Source organism: Nerophis lumbriciformis, linkage group LG38, assembly GCF_033978685.3.
Source record: "Nerophis lumbriciformis linkage group LG38, RoL_Nlum_v2.1, whole genome shotgun sequence".
NCBI lineage: Eukaryota > Metazoa > Chordata > Actinopteri > Syngnathiformes > Syngnathidae > Nerophis > Nerophis lumbriciformis.
The window spans coordinates 20089814-20112864 of NC_084585.2; the positions used below are offsets into that span (position 1 = coordinate 20089814).

The 23051-nt window shown below is 40.2% G+C and overlaps 1 protein-coding gene across 1 annotated transcript in view; it reads right to left on the bottom strand.

Annotated features, from left to right (window-relative positions):
- The window catches only part of dstyk (dual serine/threonine and tyrosine protein kinase), an 84355-nt gene extending 70738 nt beyond the window's left edge, over nt 1-13617 (bottom strand). The window contains exon 1 of the mRNA XM_061932250.2: nt 12820-13617. Within this exon, the coding sequence (XP_061788234.2) occupies nt 12820-13015 (196 nt within the window). The 5' untranslated portion in view covers nt 13016-13617. The remainder of the gene's footprint in view (nt 1-12819) is intronic.
- Nucleotides 13618-23051: the final 9434 nt, after the last annotated feature.

Consider the following 23051-nt stretch of genomic DNA (forward strand, 5'->3'; position numbering starts at 1 on the left):
GCTGGCAACTAGAATGCTAAGTGCTAGCTAGCTAGCTAGCAACTAGAAGGCTAAGCTGGCAAGTAAAGCGCTAAGCTCTAGCAAGCAACTAGTGTGATAATCGCTAGCTGGCAAATAGCGCTCTGATGGCTCGCTGGCAATTAGCGTGATAATCGTTAGCTGGTGCAACATTTGATTTGGTATGTTATTTTTATTTAGGTATGGAAAGTAATTTGTTAGGCAGGAATTATTATTTACATATTATTGAGTCACATTACCGTTATTCTCAAGTAACAGTTTGTTGTATTGTAATTTATTTTATTTTATACGGTTCCGCATTTGGTTCCTATCTATTGTTTCCGTGTGCCCGAATAGGGAACGAACGGTGGAGGAGATAGAGAGAAAAAGAAAGAGAGAACGGGAGACGAGAAGAGGTGGCTGTATGTGTGTAAAATAAAGTGGAGTCAAGCTTGTCCTGCCTTTGTGGTACTTTTGCAAGGAAGACAACAAAACGATCTTCTGAACAACTCAACTGTAACCCGCCTTTAACCCACAGCCGTCGAAGTTGGTGAGAGACCAAATATTAGGGTTACACTGGCAAATAGCCCGCTATAGGCTAGCGGGCAACTACAGCGTAATGGATAAATGGCAACTAAACTGCTCATGGTTAGCTGACAACTACAGCGCTAATGGATAAATGGCAACTAAACTGCTCATGGTTAGCTGGCAACTACAGCGCTAATGGAAAAATGGCAACTAAACTGCTCATGGTTAGCTGGCAACTACAGCGCTAATGGAAAAATGGCAACTAAACTGCTCATGGTTAGCTGGCAATAACAGAGCTAATCGCGAGCTGGCAAATAGCACGTTATTTGTCAGCTGGCAACTTGAGCACCAATGAGCGCTAATGGCTAACAGGCAACTAGAGCGCTAATGGCTATCTGGCAAACAGCACGCTAATGGCTAGCTGGCAACTACAGCGCTAATGGCTAGCTGGCAACTAGAGTGCTATATGGATAACTGGCAACAACAGGGCTAATGTATAGCTGGCAACTAGGATGAGGAAAAAAAGAAGGATGGCTTGAAAGACGGACGGACAAATAGATGCATAGGACAGAGAGCGCTAATGGCTAGCTGGCAAACAGCGCGCTAATGGCTCGTTGGAAACTACAGCGCTAATGGATAAATGGCAACTACACTGCTCATGGCTAGCTGGCAATAACAGAGCTAATCGCGAGCTGGCAAATAGCACGTTATTTGTCAGCTGGCAACTTGAGCACCAATGAGCGCTAATGGCTAGCTGGCAAATGGGGCGCTAATGGCTAGCTGGCAACTAGAGTGCTGTATGGATAACTGGCAACAACAGGGCTAATGGATAGCTGGCAACTAGGATGAGGAAAGAAAGAAGGATGGCTTGAAAGACGGACGGACAAATAAGTTGCATAGGACGGAGAGCGCTAATGGCTAGCTGGCAAACAGCGCGCTAATGGCTAGCTGGAAACTACAGCGCTAATAGATAAATGGCAACTAAACTGCTCATGGCTAGCTGGCAATAACAGAGCTAATCGCAAGCTGGCAAATTGCGTGTCATTTGTCAGCTGGCAACTTGAGCACCAATGAGCGCTAATGGCTAGCGAACAAACAGCGCACTAATGGCTAGCTGGCAACTACAGCGCTATATGGATAACTGGCAACAACAGGGCTAATGGGTAGCTGGCAACAAGAGCACTAATGCTAGCTGGCAACTAGGATGAAGACAGAAAGAAGGATGGCTTGAAAGACGGACGGACAAATAGATGCATAGGACGAAGAGCGCTAATGGCTAGCTAGCAACTACAGCGGTAATGGCTAGCTGTAAACTAGAACGCTATATGGATAACTGCCAACAACAGGGCTAATGGCTAACTAGCAACAACAGGGCTAATGGCTAGCTGGCAACTAGAGTGCTATATGGATAACTGGCAACAACAGGGCTAATGGATAGCTGGCAACTAGCAACAACAGGGCTAATGGCTAACTAACAACAACAGGGCTAATGGCTAACTAGCAACAACAGGGCTAATGAACGGAAGGACAGATAGATGAATGGGACGGATAGGTAATAGACAAAAGAAAAAAATAGAAGGATTGACAGCTACAAGATGAATAGTTAGCTAGATGTCTTAAATCAATACACATTGAAATTACAATTATTGTTTATTACAATAATGAATAAAACAAATAATTCTATGATTGATTTTGATTTTAAAAAACACAATTTTAGGACATCTCCGCGCTTACCCACCGCGCGTATATATCATAGCGAGCTACAACAGGAGTATACGTACGTCAAAGATGGATTGATGGACAGAGAAATGATTTGTTTTGGTTGAAGAGTGGGACAAAGTTATTGTTGAAGACTTTGTGCCACAATCCAAGTGTTGCTGAGTCAGCGTGTGAAACATTTATATAAGCAAGGACCGACACTACATTGCCACAGCATCCATACATACACGATTACATTTTTAATTAACGTTAGGGAGAAGATGGCGTGCAGCAGGTTCAAATTGGGTGAAGCAAGCGAGTAAAAGGCCCACGAGTGCAGAACAATCACTCGCCATCATTTGATGCAAATTACTGTCAAGTTTTACTAAGTGAGGACACATGCTCGCCTGCTGCCATGAAAGGAAAAAGTATCCTCGTGTTTGCTGTTGATTGTGACTCATCTAACATTTTAACTCTGTTTAAACACATTTATAAGCGGGCTATCGGTGTGGTTCTTTTGTGAACTTCTTATTGTATTAGAATAATTAATCTTATTGTTAATGTTCTTATTTACTCTCCATTATAACACAATTCAAGCTAGACTTCAGTATAGGTATGAGTTACTTGCATTTTCTGTTACGCCCCTCTTTGTCTTTTTTGGGTACAGTCTAAAGAAACCGAAAGTGAAAGTGTGTGTGTTTTTGTCACACACACGTCTTGTCATACTGTAATGATACCAAGCACAGGAGCGTATCTAGTTGATACTACTATGATTACATCGATATTATTTAGCATCACAAAATCTTCTTAGTTTTTTTTATTTTATTTATAATATGTTTATAAACTCAGGAAATATGTCCCTGGACACAGGAGGACTTTGAATATGACCAATGTATGATCCTGTACCTACTTGGTATCGGATTGATACCTAAATTTGTGGTATCATCCAAAACTAATGTATAGCATCCAAACAACAGAACAAGTGGTTATTACATTTTAACAGAAGTGTAGATAGAACATGTTAAAAGAGAAAGTAAGCAGATATTATAGATATTATTATTAGATATTATGTACTTTGGGCTGTGGGATTGAGTGTGTTGTGCAGGTGTTTGAGTTGTATTGGCGGGTTATATGGACGGGAGGGGGGAGGTGTTTGTTATGCGGGATTAATTTGTGGCATATTAAATATAAGCCTGGTTGTGTTGTGGCTAACAGAGTATATATATGTATTGTGTTTATTTACTGTTTTAGTCATTCCCAGCTGAATATCAGGTCCCACCCGCCTCTCACAGCATCTTCCCTATAGCATATCGTCTGCTACTTCCGGTACAGGCAGGGCTTTTTTATCAGCGACCAAAAGTTGCAAACTTTATCGTCGATGTTCTCTACTAAATCCTTTCAGCAAAAATATGGCAATATCGCAAAATGATCAAGTATGACACATAGAATGGACCTGCTATCCCCGTTTAAATAAAAAAATCGCATTTCAGTAGGCCTTTAACTTGCACTTACAGGTGTAGCGACGAACTGTATTTAGTGACAGTGGTTTTCTGAAGTGTTCCTGAGCCCATGTGGTGATATCCTTTAGAGATTGATAACGGTTTTTGATACAGTGCCGTCTGAGGGATCGAAAGTCACGGTCATTCAATGTCGGTTTCTGGCCATGCCGCTTACATGGAGTGATTTCTCCAGATTCTCTGAACCTTTTGATGATATTATGGACCGTAGATGTTGAAATCCCTACATTTCTTGCAATTGCACTTTGAGAAATTTTGTTCTTAAACTGTTTGACTATTTGCTCACGCAGTTGTGGACAAAGTTGTGTACCTCGCCCCATCCTTTCTCGTGAAAGACTGAGCATTTTTTGGGAAGCTGTTTTTATACCCAATCATGGCACCCACCTGTTCCCAATTAGCCTGCACACCTGTGGGATGTTCCAAATAAGTGTTTGATGAGCATTCCTCAACTTTATCAGTATTTATTGCCACCTTTCCCAACTTCTTTGTCACGTGTTGCTGGCATCAAATTCTAAAGTTAATGATTATTTGCAAAAAAAAAATGTTTATCAGTTTGAACATCAAATATGTTGTCTTTGTAGCATATTCAACTGAATATGGGTTGAAATTATTTGCAAATCATTGTATTCCGTTTATATTTACATCTAACACAATTTCCCAACTCATATGGAAACGGGGTTTGTATGTTCACTATTTTATTTAAGGACAAACTTGCAATAAGAAACATATGTTTAATGTACCCTAAGATTTTTTGTTAAAATAAAGCCAATAATGACATTTTTTGTGGTGCCCTTTATTTCGAAAAGAATCGAAAAGTATCGAAATAGATTTTGGTACCGGTACCAAAACATTGGTATCAGGACAACACTACATGAAACCATAACCTATTATATTGTGTAATAGTTTGTAGTGTGAAACATATATTAAATGCCAAAATAAAAAAATATGGGGTTAATTAGTTTAACAATTGTAGTCACATGAAAGATTCCTTCCCTTAATTCATACACATGCAAGGGGGTGCATGACTTCCAATGAGAGCATGTCTCGCCGGAACACCAGGTGGAATTTCAGGATGAAGCTAAAAGACACCTAATTTAACCTTATTTAAACTTTTGAATGAAGGTCCAAGTGTTCAAAGCTTTAGGACATTTTACAAGGGCTGATTAAAAATGCATACGTGTCAGAACATCGGGGTCTTTCTTAAAGTGAATTTGAATTAGGCACACAAATAATGCACTGCAATTAATCAAAATGAAAAAGTCTGATTAATCTGATTTTTAAAGTATATCTTTTGAAAGGACTACTTTTTACACAACTTGCTGTTCTCGAACCTGAACAGCAAAAATGACAACAGGTGTGTGATCCACAAATGGATCAAAACATGTGCAACATAAATGCACCTGTTGTGAGAAAAGCCTGCACAAGTGTATCGAAGGAAGTGTCTTGTGAGTATACGTGTCATTATTTTATCTGCTGAAATTCCTCTGCAGTGTTAACACTGCATATTTGCTACACTGAGTCAGGAGTTTTAATCTTTTCGCCTTCAATGTGTTGCGTTTTTTTTTGGTCAAATCCTCAGTACGTGTGCAGCTGTGCATGTGTGTGCATGTACAACACCCTGGAAAAAGGATGGAATCAGCAGACTTGGAGGATGTTAATTCAGTTGTTTAATTTTGTACCAAAAAAAAAACATAAAAATATAGACATTTTAAATGACAACTTTTTGGTTTTAGGAAACACGAAAATAAATCAAGAAAATAGATTGTGGTAGTCCGTAACAGTTTCATTTTTAGACCAAGCAGTGTGAAAAATACAACTATGGAATCACTCAATTCTGAGAGAAAATTACAGACTAATCAAAAACAAAAAACACAAAAGTACTTTGTTGCGCCACCTACTTCTAACAGTTTGGACTTAACAAGTGACAAACAGTACTCTATAATTCTTGCTCCAACTTTATCTGATTGCGGTTGTCAGATTAGCTTTGCAGTCTTGTCATGGACCATTTTCTTTCATTTCCACCACACATTTTCAATTAGATTGAGATGCAGACCATGACATTGACCTCATGCATCTTTCTTTAAAGTTTTGTTATACTTTTTGCTCTAATGCCAAGATGCATTATCATCTTGAAATTGATGTCATCGTCCCCAAACATCGTTTCCTTTGATGGAATTAGAAAAGTGTCCAAAGTGTTGATGTAAACGTGTACATTTATTAAAGATGTAACTCCCCAGTACCATTAGCTGACATCCAGCCCCATATCACTGACTGTGGAAATGTGCATGTTTTCTTCAGGCAATCTTCATAAATCTAATTGGCACGGCACCAAACAAAAGTTCCATCATCATCATCACCTTGCCAAATGCAGATTCACCATACATCACTGAATATGACTTTCATCCAGGCTTCCATAGTCCACCATTGATTTTCCTTAACCCCTCATTACCTTGCTTTTTAGGTTTAGCTGTTAATGGCGACTTTCGTTGAGCCTTTCTGTATTTAAATCCTATTTCCTCTAAGCGCTTTCTTACAGTACGCTCACAGACTCGCTACGCTCCAGTTTTCACCAATTAGTTTTACATTTGTTTTTTTTGCATTTTCTGTTTTCAAGCCATATTGCTTTAAATGTTCTGATGTTTTCCTTGGTCTACCAATATGCTCGCCTTTTACAACCTTGCCAGGTTGATTGTACACGGTCCAGATTTTAGACAACAATCAACATCTTTGCAACATAATGTCATGATTTTCATTACAGAATAACTTTGATAATTAATTCCTGTGTCTAATATGACTTCTCTTGTTTTGGAGTTTGTGTCGATCCACATGGTGCAGCAGCTCTCCAAGGTGTGAACACTCTTTTTGACTGTAGACCAGGGGTGTCAAACCTACGGCCCGCGTGATGAATTTGCCAAACATTAAAATGAGCTGTATTATTTTATTTTTTTTGAATGAAAGAAACTGCTGTTCTAAATATGTCCATTGGATGTCACAATAGCAATTCTGTTAGGACTAGCAAGAGGTGCAAAGTAAAGCGTGGCTGCGGCTCCTCTCCCTCGACCCAAATTAAACTTAAAACCTGTCGTTTAAAGGCCTACTGAAACCCACTACTACCGACCACGCAGTCTGATAGTTTATACATCAATGATGAAATCTTAACATTGCAACACATGCCAATACGGCCGGGTTAGTTTACTAAAGTGAAATTTAAAATTTTGCGCGACATATCCTGCTGAAAACGTCTCGGTATGATGACGTCAGTGCGAGACGTCGCGGATTGTGGAGGACATTTTGAGACAGCATGTGGGCCAATTATTAAGTCGTCTGTTTCATCGCAAAATTCCACAGTATTCTGGACATCTGTGTTGGTGAATCTTTTGCAATTTGTTCAATGAACAATGGAGACAGCAAAGAAGAAAGCTGTAGGAGGGAAGCGTTGTATTGCGGCCGACTTCAGCAACACAAACACGGCCGGTGTTTCATTGTTTACATTCCCGAAAGATGACAGTCAATCTTTACCATTGGCCTGTGGAGAACTGGGACAACAGAGACTCTTACCAGGAGGACTTTGAGTTGGATACGCAGACACGGTACTGTGACTACGCTTCCAAACATTTGATCGCTTGTAAATAATGTAAATAATTCAATGTATTCACCCTGATGATTATCTTGTGTGATGACTGTATTATGATGATAGTATATATGATAGTATATATCTGTATCATGAATCAATTTAAGTGGACCCCGACTTACACAAGTTGAAAAACTTATTCGGGTGTTACCATTTAGTGGTAAATTGTACGGAATATGTACTTCACTGTGCAACCTACTAATAAAAGTCTCAATCAATCAAAAAACCCTGTACGTGCGTGCCGCTATGTGCATGTCACGTACGTAACTTTGGGGACTTTGGGGAAATATATGTGCTGTATGAACTTTGGGGAGGTGAACGGTACTTTGGGCTGTGGGATTGAGTGTGTTGTGCAGGTTTTTGAGTTGTATTGGCGGGTAATATGGACGGGAGGGGGGAGGTGTTTGTTATGCGGTATTAATTTGTGGCATATTAAATATAAGTCTGGTTGTGTTGTGGCTAATAGAGTATATATATGTCTAGAGTTTATTTACTGTTTTAGTCATTCCCAGCTGAATATCAGGTCCCACCTGCCTCTCACAGCATCTTCCCTATCTGAATCGCTCCCACTGCCCTCTAGTCCTTTACTCTCACTTTCCTCATCCACGAATCTTTCATCCTCGCTCAAATTAATGGGGAAATCGTCGCTTTCTCGGTCCGAATCGCTCTCACTGCTGGTGGCCATGATTGTAAACAATGTGCAGATGTGAGGAGCTCCACAACCTGTGACATCACGCTACTCGTCTGCTACTTCTGGTAGAGGCAAGGTTTTTTTATCAGCGACCAAAAGTTGCGAACTTTATCGTCGATGTTCTCTACTAAATCCTTTCAGCAAAAATATGGCAATATCGCGAAATGATCAAGTATGACACATAGAATAAACCTGCTATCCCCATTTAAATAAGAAAATCGCATTTCAGTAGGCCTTTAATGTCTTCTGCTTCAAACACATTGTTATTTGGCACCCTTACATCCCCATAATGTCTCTGTCAAAAACGAGAAAACTTGACCCTTTTGAATAGTTTTTACCTCCGTTTCTTATGGTTTGTTGAGTTACTTTGTTGATACGTGGACATGACAAAGGAGGTATTTGATACCTTGAAGAGTTTACATGTTGTGTCTTTTGTTCAATCCCAGAAAGACGGTGGCTTAAAGTTTAATCCTGGCTTTGTAGATACACTGACACAATGTCTAAGCTCTTTGTGTTTTTTCAAACTGCACCAATTTTCTCAGAATTTGCAACAAACTTTAAGTGTTTTGTTCAGAAGATTATTTGTGATTTGTACGTTTTCACAGTGATGTGCCGTCAGGGCCAGCAAGGCCTTCTCTGCTGGCCTAACATAACCAGAAATCATGATCATAATTAAAGATAAAAGTAATTTTTAATTTACTTTCCCTAAATATCTTCATATTCTCTTCATGCTACATTATGCTCCTTCCAGCGCTGTTGTTTTTAGGTTATAGAGTTTTTATCCAATCAGAATTCAGCTCGCTTACGTTGCCATGCTGTACCAAATCTGCCAGACGCCTTCAGAATCAACAATGCGTTCGTCCGTGCACTTTAAGTAAACGGGGACATACGGTGATAGACAGTTGCGATAGCCAATCAGATCACGCGCTGTTGTCAGTAAGGTATTCTAGATGGCCTAAGGCAGATATATAGTGATGTGATGAGCTGGGTAACATAAGAACTCCATTACCCAGCATGCCACAGTAGTGAAGAGCATGCGCAAAAGCCCCGTTTAGGTTGTTTAATGCAGACACGCCGGCAGCTGGATGTTTTTGATGAGCACGCTGTGGAGTAAACTTTAAGAACTCAGCCAACACGCCTCGTCTGCATCTTTTATGATTAGATAAGACAACACATATATTTGCAAAGCCATTTTCAAGAAGGATATTTAAAGAGAATCTTGTGAGACCATCTCGGCCAACCCCGGAAGCTAGCTTAGCTGTCGATGAAATGTGACTTCAGATATTTTATTTCTTTATTTTTTCACGTTTAAAATGTTTTTTTGCAATTTTAATTTTGACAGTACAACATAAGATATGTTTTAATTGCTGATGCGGGTTTATTGATTTTTAAATGCCCCAGAAAAAAACCTGTTTTGTACAATGCCTTAGAGTGTGTAAACGTGACATCTATGATGATATTTTGAGAGGTAAGCATTGAAGTCGGACATCACTGAAGGCCTAGGTGGGAAACGCACGGCCCGCCACTGCGTTTTCAGTATGTGCTTGTTCTATTTTTGGTCAAAGTAAAACAAAGACAACAACCTGGAGTTGTCTTTACTTTGAAGTTATCATGCCGCCATGATTTTACCATTCCGGCCCACTTGGGAATAGATTTTCCTCCATGCGGCCCCCTGAGCTAAAATGAGTTTGACACCCCTGCTGTAGACTAATGCAGTGATCCCCAACCCCCCGGGCCGCACAGAGACATTAAATAATTTATAACCGACCGCATTTCCTCATACTTAACTTTCGCCAGTCCCACCAGACACCCCAATAAGCTTGATCATAGATGTATTATACAGCTCCTGATACGAAGTCGCCATTTGCTATATTTGTTACATCTTTGTTACATGGGACAATGCACATTAATAAACATATAAAATCTAAAGGTGCCAAATCATAGCCAAAAGCTAGGTTCAGTCTGCAGTCTGCAGCAGGTTGATGACCTAAGATCAGGGCAGATCAGGAACAAAGTGACCATAGTAGTTAAAGTGCATTAGGCAGATGGAGAAGTGCTAAATTGTTGCATATAATACAAAACCCGTTTCCATATGAGTTGGGAAATTGTGTTGGATGTAAATATAAACGGAAGACAATGATTTGCAAATCATTTTCAACCCATATTCAGTTGAATATGCTACAAAGACAACATATTTGATGTTCAAACTGATAAACATTTTTTTTTGCAAATAATCATTAACTTTAGAATTTGATGCCAACAACACGTGACAAAGAAGTTGGGAAAGGTGGCAATAAATACTGATAAAGTTGAGGAATGCTCATCAAACACTTATTTGGAACATCCCACAGGTGAACAGGCAAATTGGGAACAGGTGTGTGCCATGATTGGGTATAAAAGTAGATTCCATGAAATGCTCAGTCATTCACAAACAAGGATGGGGCGAGGGTCACCACTTTGTCAACAAATGCGTGAGCAAATTGTTGAACAGTTTAAGAAAAACCTCTCTCAACCAGCTATTGCAAGGAATTTAGGGAAATCACCATCTACGGTCCGTAATATCATCAAAGGGTTCAGAGAATCTGGAGAAATCACTGCACGTAAGCAGCTAAGCCCGTGACCTTCGATCCCTCAGGATGTACTGCATCAACAAGCGACATCAGTGTGTAAAGGATATCACCACATGGGCTCAGGAACACTTCAGAAACCCACTGTCAGTAACTACAGTTGGTCGCTACATCTGTAAGTGCAAGTTAAAACTCTCCTATGCAAGGCGAAAATCGTTTATCAACAACACCCAGAAACGCCGTCGGCTTCGCTGGGCCTGAGTTCATCTAAGATGGACTGATACAAAGTGGAAAAGTGTTCTGTGGTCTGACGAGTCCACATTTCAAATTGTTTTTGGAAACTGTGGACGTCGTGTCCTCCGGACCAAAGAGGAAAAGAACCATCCGGATTGTTATAGGCGCAAAGTTGAAAAGCCAGCATCTGTGATGGTATGGGGGTCTATTAGTGCCCAAGACATGGGTAACTTACACATCTGTGAAGGCGCCATTAATGCTGAAAGGTACATACAGGTTTTGGAGCAACATATGTTGCCATCCAAGCAACGTTACCATGGACGCCCCTGCTTATTTCAGCAATACAATGCCAAGCCACGTGTTACATCAACGTGGCTTCATAGTAAAAGAGTGCGGGTACTAGACTGGCCTGCCTGTAGTCCAGACCTGTCTCCCATTGAAAATGTGTGGCACATTATGAAGCCGAAAATACCACAACGGAGACCCCCGGACTGTTGAACAACGTAAGCTGTACATCAAGCAAGAATGGGAAAGAATTTCACCTGAGAAGCTTAAAAAATGTGTCTCCTCAGTTCCAAAACGTTTACTGAGTGTTGTTAAAAGAAAAGGCCATGTAACACAGTGGTGAACATGCTCTTTCCCAACTACTTTGGCACGTGTTGCAGTCATGAAATTCTAAGTTAATTATTATTTGCAAAAAAAAAAAAAAAAGTTTATGAGTTTGAACATCAAATATCTTGTCTTTGTAGTGCATTCAATTGAATATGGGTTGAAAAGTATTTGCAAATCATTATATTCCGTTTATATTTACATCTAACACAATTTCACAACTCATATGGAAACGGGGTTTGTAATTGTGCCGAAGGAAAAAAATACACATCTCCTTTGGCCTAGTAAGTTAAAGTGCTGGTGTTATTGCACGTAGTCCTATTATATAAGTAGTTAGCAATAACAGATGTATTTACGCTTTGAAAACTGGACCAAAAAAAGCTATCTTTAGTGTATCTACCTATGAAATATTGCAAATAAAAATGGAAATAAAAATCCATAGAAATATATTGGAACTAATAGCAAGTATTTATAGCTTGATTATACATCCATGCTTTTGCCCTTGATTGTGATGTATCACCTATAACCCATCAGATACTAAAGCCCAAAAAAAGCCTACTACGAGCAAAAACTAGTAAAAAAAAAAAAAAAAAAAGTCTATGGAGAGCTTTTTTGCAAAGGGAAAAGGCCAGGGGCTCCCACTAATTAGTTTTTTCATGTATTCATTTTTCATGCACTTATTTGCTATATTTATCTTCCACACACGGAAGGCCTGTCCGTGAAAATAATGCCTACATTAAACGGGTCCCTGGTGCAAAAAAGGGTTGGGGACCCCTGGACTAATGAACATAATGAACCTGCTCAATGGCCTTGTGGTTAGAGTGTCCGCCCTGAGATCGGTAGGTCGTGAGTTCAAATCACTATGAAAATAGGACCCATTACCTCTGTGCTTGGCACTCAGCATCAAGGGTCGGAATTGGGGGTTAAATCACCAAAAATGATTCCCGGACGCGGCCACAGGCTGCTGCTCACTGCTCCCCTCACCTCCCAGAGGGTGAACAAGGGGATGGTCAAATGCAAAGGACAAATTTCCCCACACCTAGTGTGTGTGTGTGTGACAATCATTGGTACTTTAACTTAACTTCATCTGATGCAAATGTGAGCGTGGGAAATGAAAATGAACAGGGTGATTGCATTATTTGTACCTCACTCTGCTTAATCTAAAAATCCAACTTACTGACTACAATGTATTTTCTTGATTTCTTTCTTAAGCTAGAAAGTTGCCATTTGAAATGATTATAGTTTAGTGCTGTCTGTCATCTGCTTTCGTTCTAGAAAATGAAACATCCTCCACGTTTCCATTGCGTGTGCGTGTGCGTGCTGGCAGGGATGTTGCAGAAAACCCACCTGCCTCCAGGGAAGCGGACTCGGAGCTCATGGCGGATGCACAAGCGTTGCTGTAGTTTTGCCTGATTTCCCGGAAGAACACATTGGTCTCCTTCAGGTTCTTTTTAAGCAGAATGGAGTGTTTGTTGTAGCTGCTGAATATCCGTGTCAGGTCCCGCGTGAGCGGGGTTGATTTCTGTTGGCCATGTCCCTCCATGGCTAGCTTGTTGTCTTCTAACACTGTTGATGTTGTTGTTGTTGTTGTTGGGGGGCGACTTGCTAACTAGCTAGTGGCTAGCTTACAGTGTTAAGGCTGCATGGTCGTCTCCTACACCGACCTGGCTACAATCGGTGTTATATAAAGGAACAAAAAAATGGAGGAATAAGCTAAATGACTACAGAAAGTGGTAGTTTTTTCCAAGCGTTTTTTAGCCAGTCGGCACCGCCTGTCCGCCCTCGTCTTGGCCAGGCACTGCACTCATAGCATGTCATGTAAGTGACAGTCTGACAGCCATGCAGCTTGCTGGTAATCGACCGTGATCGATAAAGGGAAGGGGAAAACGCACAAAAAGTAGGAGCGGGAGCCTTGCCGGTGAAAGTATCTTCCTAAAGTGGAGGACGGATGTTCATCTTCCCACCTTTTTTTAAAGCAGCGGATTTTTAAAGTTGTGTTTCTCGGAAGTGGAGGAGGGGGAAAAATGTTGGAAGTGTTGCAAGGCAGAAGGAGCAAAAGTACTGCGAAGGTCCTTAACGAGCAGCCAAATCACAGCAAAACACGAAAAATCACTCACACTCAAGTTATGGGGAGAGCAGGGCGGGGCCACTGTGGCGAAGTGCATGATGGGAAATGGAGTCAGTTGTCTTTTCTACGGTGGCCGAAAGAACAGAACTCGTCCAAAACCAATAAACGTAAAGTAAAGTAAATTTGTACAACCGATATGGGCATCTACGCCAACAATATGATTCGCTTGAGAAGCTGGACAGGACAAAAAAATAAAAAACAATAAACGAAACACAAGTTACTCATTCCTGAGGGACGTTCGGAAGAAAGTTTGCGAAATGAAAAGGTACATTTTCATTTATGTCTCTGTTAATTTAAATAATTGGTTGCTCTTTAATACGGTAAAATATTCAATCCTAACGAACCAGTCTTAGCTTTTAAATTATGTTTTATAAATTCCCATTGCTTTTCTATTGTTTATTATTCGTCTTTAATCTGTTTATGTATATTGTTTGCATGTGTTCGTATTCATTTTTATTCACTTCTGATATATTGATATATCTGCTTTATTTTGTATTTGTTAACACTATTTGATTGGTTCCTTCCTCACTGCATAAGTTATCTATTGTTTCACAGTAACAGTAAATGTATCATTTGCTGCCCTCTAGTGGTTAAGAGCCACCATGACACAACTATTGATGTCTGTCCTTCATGGTATCAGTGGACGGTGGACGGATCGTTCCAAAAACATCAATATTGTCAATACCAGTGTCGAGTCATTATTGGATTGGTCTTTTTTGTCTTCTGATGTCTGGTTTCACAAATATATGTGCTTTTCTAATACATAGGGTATATTTTTTTATGTAAAGTTGTTTATATTTACAAACCTAGATAATACATTTTTAGGGGAATGATTTGAATGAGAACCCATAATAGTGTTCGCTTTTGTTTAGTTAGTTTGCACTATTGACTTAATTTAGCTCAGACAATTAAAGGAAATAATTGTATTACTTTGTTATTATTCTTATATTGTCTTATATTGTTGTATTCAAATGGTATACATTATAAATATATATACATCTACTGTTAGAGTAAGCTAACATACATTATACATGTTATATTATATTTTGTATGCATTAAATATTCTATTATTTATTTATATTTTTCTATACTTGTTACACTTAAGCATATGCCTTTTAACATCTAAACGTGTAGGTAAGTGGAGCCACTGAACCCACTGTTGTAGCATTTTGTGTACAATGACAATAAAGCATTAAAACATTGTTCAATTGTTGAAAAATAAGTAAGTTGTTCCTAACTAATCTTCTTTTTTTTTTATTGAGATTATTCAAACTGAAAGAGTGTGATTATGGTGATTCAAACATTTAATAATTTGACCGACCACAGACAGACTTATACTTGTTAAACATTGTTTAATTGATCCAAAATAAGTGTGTTGATACTAAATAATCTTTGAAGAAGAAGAAGAAAACCATCCCTAAAGCATGGCGCTGGGCAGGTGGGATCCTTATTTCAAAGGAGAAAGACGCCGCAAACATCAGTCATTTCCGCCCAATTGCCTTGCTAAATGTGGAGGGTAAGATCTTCTTCAGTGTTATTGCACAAAGGATGGCCGAGTACCTGCACAGAAATGAGTATATAGATACATTTGTTCAGAAGGCAGGAGTACCAGGCTTCTCTGGGTGCCTAGAACATGCCAGTATGATCTGGCACCAGATCCAAATGGCAAAGCGGGAGAAAAGGGACCATCACGCAGTCTTCTTGGATCTCGCAAATGCCTTTGGCTCTGTGCCACATGAGCTCCTCTGGACTGCCTTCAAATTCTTTAACATCCCGGACACCATCACAACCTTGGTGAAAGTCTACTTTCATGACCTGCAGTTCTACTTCTCAACACCGGAATTTACCACCTCATGGCAGCACCTGGAAATAGGCATCATGGCCGGATGTACTGTATCTCCCTTGGCATTTACCATGGCCATGGAGATCATCATTCGAGTCTCAAAATGGGTCATAGGTGGACAAAAACTGGGCTCTTGCAGGTGCCTCCCTCCCCTCAGAGCCTACATGGATGACATCACCACTCTGACTACCACCATCCCTTGCACCAGGAGATTACTCAGAAAACTCGAGGAGAACATCAGTTGGGCTCAGATGAAGATTAACCCATCCAAGTCACGCAGCATCTCAGTGGTGAAGGGAGTGCTCGCTGATTTGCAGTTCTTCATTGGAGATGAGCCAATCCCCACTATATCCGAGCAGCCAGTCAAAAGTCTAGGAAGGCGATATGATGCAAGTCTAAGAGATAAAGACCAGGTGAAGCAGTTGTGCAATGACATCAAAAGAGGCCTACTGGCGATTGACAATACCCAACTTCCTGGGAAGCTCAAGTCCTGGTGCCTCCAGTTTGGCTTACTACCCCGGGTGATGTGGCCCCTGGCAGTCTATGAGGTGCCCATCTCAACAGTGGAGAAGCGGGAGAGAAGAGTCACCGGCTACATAAAAAAGTGTCTTGGAGTTCCACGCTGTCTCACCACTATAGGCCTTTACGGTGACAGTATCCTCAAGTTGCCCCTTACCAGTCTTACAGAGGAGTTCAAGTGTGCCAAAACACGACTGCAGTTGACCTTGAATGAATCCAAAGATCCAGCGGTTAGGGAAAATGCACCAACATTGGTTTCAGGGCGCAAGTGGACACCAGCAAGAGCAGTTGAAGAGGCAACAGCAGCTCTTAGACATGCTGACATTGTGGGGAATGTTCAGCAAGGTAGAGGAGGCCTTGGTCTTACGTCTAGTCGCCCTGCCTGGAGAAGTGCCACTGTGCCACTGTGCCAACACGGAGGAAGATGGTGGTGGAGGAAATACGGCGTCATAAGGTGGCCTTGAGATGGGCCAAGGCAGTCACCCTTGGCAAACAGGGTCGGTGGAGTCGGTGGGAAGGCGTTGAAAGAAAGAAGTTGAGCTGGAGGGATGTATAGGCCATGGATGCAAGGAGCTTAAGCTTTGCTATCAGAGCTACCTACGATGTCCTTCCGACCCCAACCAATCTCCGGCAGTGGTTTGGCGAAGATCCATCATGCGCCCTTTGTGCTAAGCCAGCCTCCCTCCGACACATACTCACAGCTTGCAAAACCAGCCTCACTCAGGGGCGATATACTTGGCGCCACAACCAAGTTTTGAAGAGCCTTGCTTCCTCACTGGAGGTAAAACGATCCATCATCAATGCACTACCACCAATATCTAAGACCGCATGGAGAACTACCTTTGTCCGTGAAGGGGTCACAGTTGCCGGGCGCAACGTTAACCCGTCAGAGAGAAGTCAGCTGTGTCCAGCACGCGACTGGAAGATGCTGGCAGATGTTGGCAAACAGCTGATTTTCCCCACCGAGATCGCCACTACCACTTTGAGGCCTGACCTACTGCTCTGGTCCCCTTCCCACAAAAAGGCCTTCATTGTTTAGCTCACTGTACCCTGGGAGGAATCCATGGAGGAGGCATATGAGAGGAAACATTTGCGGTATTCCGAGCTGGCCGCGGAAGCTCAAAATCGTGGCTGGAATACTGAAGTCCGCCCTGTGGAGGTTGGGTGCAGAGGCTTCGTGGGATCCTCTACCGCAAAACTGCTGAGGGACTTGGGAGTCAGGGGTCAGTGCCTGCGTACGGCCATCAAAGCCGCATCTGAAGCAGCCGAAAAGAGCAGCCGGTGGCTCTGGCTGAAGAGCAATGACCCCAATTGGGCCCCCAACTAGTGCATCAGGAGGTATGCGGTCAGGCAAAGCTGACTCAGGGAACCGGACGCCCCTGCCATGCATAGTTCCCTGATAGGTCTGCCAACAAGGTGACTTTTATGGCTAATTGGGCTTGGGTCGCAAACTCAGGTCTGATCATCCTGTAGCTGGCCGCCTCTGGAGAGGGTGTATAGTGTTAAAGGCCGAAACACCCAATGAACCAGAGGAACACTACTGATGATGCGCACCCTTAAATTTTATCCATCAGGTCTTCCATTCGCGTTCACTGTTCTAGTCATTTTAATGTGTTAAGTCATTTTATGCATTTGTGTTTCGCACAAGAGGTAGAACATATCACTCTGTGTTTTCTGGAATCTGATTTGTATTTTTTGTCTTTTGCCTAAATTGTTTGTTCAGTTTATGAACAAATTAAAAATCACAAAATAATTCAATGTCCAAGTAAAAAGTGTCGGTATTGACGACATGGGATGAATCGGCAATCTCCAACATGATTTAAATAAGGTTCTTAACCTTTTTGACTTCAGGGCCCAACTTTTCCACATCAGGGTCTTACTTTTGATTTGAACCATACTCAATAACTATATCCAACCAATTTACATGTTATAACCTTGTCAAATGATATGAAACCATAGGTTAACCACAAAGATTATTATCTATTTAACACATAAACCTTAGGCTTCGGTCAAACTAATTATATCAAGTACTTATCAAAAATAATGCATAAGAAGGGACTCAATAATAACTGAGGAAAAATACATTTACATACAATTATGTTGTGCTAAAATAGATACACTAAATTATTAATGAATATGTTTCTAAATTAATAATGAATATGTTTCTTAACTAAACTGTCTAACATTTGAGGATAATGAAAATACAGCTTACCACTTTGATCATAATTTTTGCGCTTAAGAAACTTCTTTATGACTTTAGCTTCAAAATTCTTCTGTTCGTTTGAGATTGTCATTACTGCCACAAGTGGTGGAAAAGTGTATTACGACTGAGTACCGCTGAAACAGAAATTTTTGGCGGCCCTCTCGGGGGCACTCGCAGCCCAATAATGGCAGAGTCGAGTATAAAAAGAATACGGCCAACTAAACAGGCGTGGCGAAGTTGGTAGAGTGGCCGTGCCAGCAATCGGAGGGTTGCTGGTTACTGGGGTTCAATCCCCACCTTCTACCATCCTAGTCACGTCCGTTGTGTCCTTGGGCAAGACACTTCACCCCTTGCTCCTGATGGCTGCTGGTTAGCGCCTTGCATGGCAGCTCCCGCCATCAGTGTGTGAATGTGTGTGTGAATGGGTAAATGTGGAAATACTGTCAAAGCGCTTTGAGTACCTTGAAGGTAAAAAAGCGCTATACAAGTATAACCCATTTATCATTTATGACTGCTACCAAGGATGTGTGCGGCTGTGCCCGGATGCATGCAATTGCTATTGTTTTGACGTTAGTTTTTCTGACGAAATAAACCAAAATAATACGTCTATATACAGTTATAAATATACTCTATCTCATAAACGTACAATAAAACATGCTTTTATTTCGTGAAAGTACAATTTTGCGGCTGTATTTGATGCACTCTGCTGCTACATTCCTGCAGTTTTTCGACGGCCCAATAAATTAAAAAAAATACACAGATCGACAAAAAAAATCACTTATTACCCTATTTTTTCTAAAATTTTCTTTAGCTTTGGACCAACAATCACAGAGAAATTGTGACTTTTGTGTGAAGAATGTCAACTGTGATGAGTGCCTCCAATGTATTTGTAATCACTGTGTGTATCACTCATTGTATATCATTCTAACTGATCTTTCTTTTTGTAACATGTTCAGTGAATAAGTGTACTTTTGTAGTTATCTCCCCATAGAATTAATCGAAATACAAACATGTGATTAATCTGATTAGAAAATGTAATTGCTGGCCAGCGCACATTTTTCTACATGATTAAACATTCCAAAACAAGGATGTTAAACTAATTAATCTTCAATTTTGAGTTCGGGCCCAGCGAAGCCAGCTGCGTTTCTGGGTGTTGTTGATAAATGGCTTTCGCTTTGCATAGTAGAGTTTTAACTTGCACTTACAGATGTAGCGACGAACTGTAGTTACTGACAGTGGTTTTCTGAAGTGTTTTCGAGCCCATTTACACACTGATGTCGCTTTTTGATGCAGTACCACCTGAGGGATCGAAGGTCCGTAATATCATCATCAACCTTTTAATGATATTACGGACCGTAAATGGTGAAATCCCTAAATTCCTTGCAATAGCTCGTTGAGAAATGTTGTTCTTAAACTGTTGGACAATTTGTTCATGCATTTGTTCACAAAGAGGTGACCCTCACCCCATCCTTGTTTGTGAATGACTGAGCATTTCATGGAAGCTGGTTTTATACCCAATCATGGCACCCACCTATTCCCAATTAGCCTGTTTAACTGTGGGATGTTCCAAATAAGTGTTTGATGAGCATTCCTCAACTTTCTCAGTCTTTTTTGCCACTTGTGCCAGCTTTTTTGAAACATGTTGCAGGCATCAAATTTCAAATGAGCATATTTGCAAAAAATAACAAAGTTTTCCAGTTCGAACATTAAGTATCTTGTCTTTGCGGTGTATTCAAGTGAATATAGGTTGAAAAAGATTTGCAAATCATTGTATTTTGTTTTTATTTACGATTTACACACAGTGCCAACTTCACTGATTTTGGGGTTTGTGTAAACATGATCATCAAAATCATTCAAAGTCCAATTAAAAAGTACTGTATCGGTATTGGCGATACTGGTCCTGTTTTGTAAAATCTGCAACGTCTAACTAACTAACATGATGTAAATTATGCAATATGCTGTGATTATTCAAAAGTATGATGAATCTGATTTAAACATTTAACGGTCTGACAGAACTTATTTTTACACGTGTTAAACATTGTACAAAAATAAGCATGTTCGTAGTAATTAATCTTGTGGCCTTGTGGTGAGAGTGTCCGCCCTGAGATTGGTAGGTCGTGAGTTCAAACCCCGGCCGTGTCATACCAAAGACTATAAAAATGTGACCCATTACCTCCCTGCTTGGCACGCAGCATCAAGGGTTGGAATTGGGGGTTAAATCACCAAAAATGATTCCCGGGCGCGGCCACCGCTGCTGCTCACTGCTCCCCTCACATCCCAGGGGGTGAACAAGGGGATGGGTCAAACGCAGAGATTAATTTCCCCACACCTAGTGTGTGTGAATATCATTCAATCCAATCCAATCCACTTTATTTATATAGCACATTTAAACAACAAAAATGTTTCCAAAGTGCTGCACAGCAATATTAAAAACAATATTAAAAACAATGTTCAAATATTATCCTTAGCTCCACCAATGACTGAATGAAAACAAAAAATTAATAAATATAAAACCGATATAAAAACATCCATCCATCCATCCATCCGCAGCGGTCCTGACGTGCAAATCGGTCGTACGACCTGGGTATAGGGGCGAAAGACTAATCGATTCAGTCATTTATTCAATGACTGAATAAAAACAAAAAATGAATAAATATAAAACCGATATAAAAACAATGTAAATATATATCATTGGTACTTTACTTTACTTTACTTCATTATTTTGATCTTTTACACAAAATGTTTTTCATGCGTTTTATTCCAACCAAACTTAACTCAATTTATATACTGTGATGATTATCGTGTGTGATGACTGTATTATGAAAATAGACCCCGACTTAAACTAGTTGAAAAACTTATTCGGGTGTTACCATTTAGTGGTCAATTGTACGGAATATGTACTTCACTGTATCTACTAATAAAAGTTTCAATCAATCAATCAAAATTTGGACTATAATCATGATCCACTAATAAAGAATCACTAGCTAAATAAATAAAATAAAAATTCTTGAACAAAAAATAAATTAAAATAAAATAAAAACAGTTACATAGAAACTAGTAATTAATGGAAATGAGTAAAATTAACGGTTAGTATTATTAGTGGACCAGCAGCACACACAATCATGTGTGCTTCACGGACTGCATCCCTTGCAGAATACATTGATGTATATTGTAGGAACCAGAATATTAATAAACAGAAGAAAACAACCCTTTTGTGTGAATTAGTGGGAATGAGTGAGAATGAGTGTAAATGGGGGAGGAGGGGGATTGGCAGAGGTGTGGACTCGAGTCACATGACTTGGACTCGAGTCAGACTCGAGTCATGAATTTGATGACTTTAGACTCGACTTGACAAAATGTAAAAAGACTTGCAACTCGACTTAGACTTTAACATCAATGACTTGTGACTTCACTTGGACTTGAGCCTTTTGAATTGACATGACTTGACATGACTTGCTACTTTCCCCAAAACCCAAAGATGAAAAAGTTATTCGGGAGCGCTCCGTATTTTTCATTGTGTACTTGTCTATCAGCGTTGCGTGTGTCAGCTGGTGTGGTCTCAGTACAACAGCCAATCAAATTAGATCTACTTTGTTTTCATCACACAGCATTCATCCAATCAAATTGCAGGACAACCAACGAAGAAGACATGTCCAAACCACACGCCAGTGAACAAAAAATGATACCTAAAATAATTTTGTTTGGGTATAAAAATTACGAGGTGGTCAACACAAAACGGTTTGCAGTATGCAACACATGCGGTTCGAAAATTACTGATGGAGAGGCAACAACTTCCAACTTCGTCCGGCATTTGAAGTTGCACAAAGAACGGTAAGTTTTGAATGTAAGATAACGTTTATTGGCTAAGTAACGTGACTTTTATTTGCTGTGTAGTTAAATCAGTGAGGCTGTAAACTCACTGCTAACGTTATAACGTTATTGCAAACACGGGAATCTGTTGCAGTTCACTACCTTATTCATACTTTTTGTTCAGTGATTTTTTTAAGCAGGGTTACGTTAGTCAATATATCACACGTAACGTTAGACGGCAGCACCGCGTATTTTAGCCACCTAAAAAAAGACAAAAATAGTAAAATAAAGGTCAGTTAAAATGTATACTATATTATGAATATGTGTACCGTTTTAGCTAGCTTTCTGACATACTGTTGGTTGTTTACCTCAGTGGTCCCCAACCACCGGGCCGCAGCCCGGTACTGGTCCGTGGATCGATTGGTATCGGGCCGCACAAGAATTTTTTCTTTTTTTTTTCTTTTTTTAATTAAATCAACATAAAAAACACAAGATACACTCACAAGTAGTGCACCAACCCAAAACAACTCTCTCCCCCCTTTTGTTCTGGGCATTGAACATGAAGACTCTTCCTTCACTGTTCCGAGTGGCCATGAGAGTCTTGGCAGTGCCTGCCTCCAGTGCTCCAGTGGAGCGAGTTTTCAGCCATGGTGGCATCATACTACGCCCCCATCGTGCACAAATGACTGACAGACTCTTGGCTAATTTGGTCTTTTGCAAATGCAATGCAGCATAGGGCCCTGACATATAAAAAGTACAACTTTTTTGTTATGTTCACATATATGTCATGTTTTTTCAATGTTAACACTTTTGTACAAATAAGTACATTTGCACTTTATTTTTCAATGTGTTTGTTCTGTAAAGGAATGAGTTAATGTTTAAAATGACTGGTTAATAGTGCTATTATAAAGTGCAATGTCAGCACAATTTTCTTTCCTGCAATTTAAAATGCACTTGTTTTAATAAATAAATACAGCGTTTGAAAAGCATACACAATCTGTGTTAATATATTAGTCTGTGGTTAAAAGGACTTGAAAGGACTCGAAACTCAAAATGCAGGACTTAGGACTTGACTT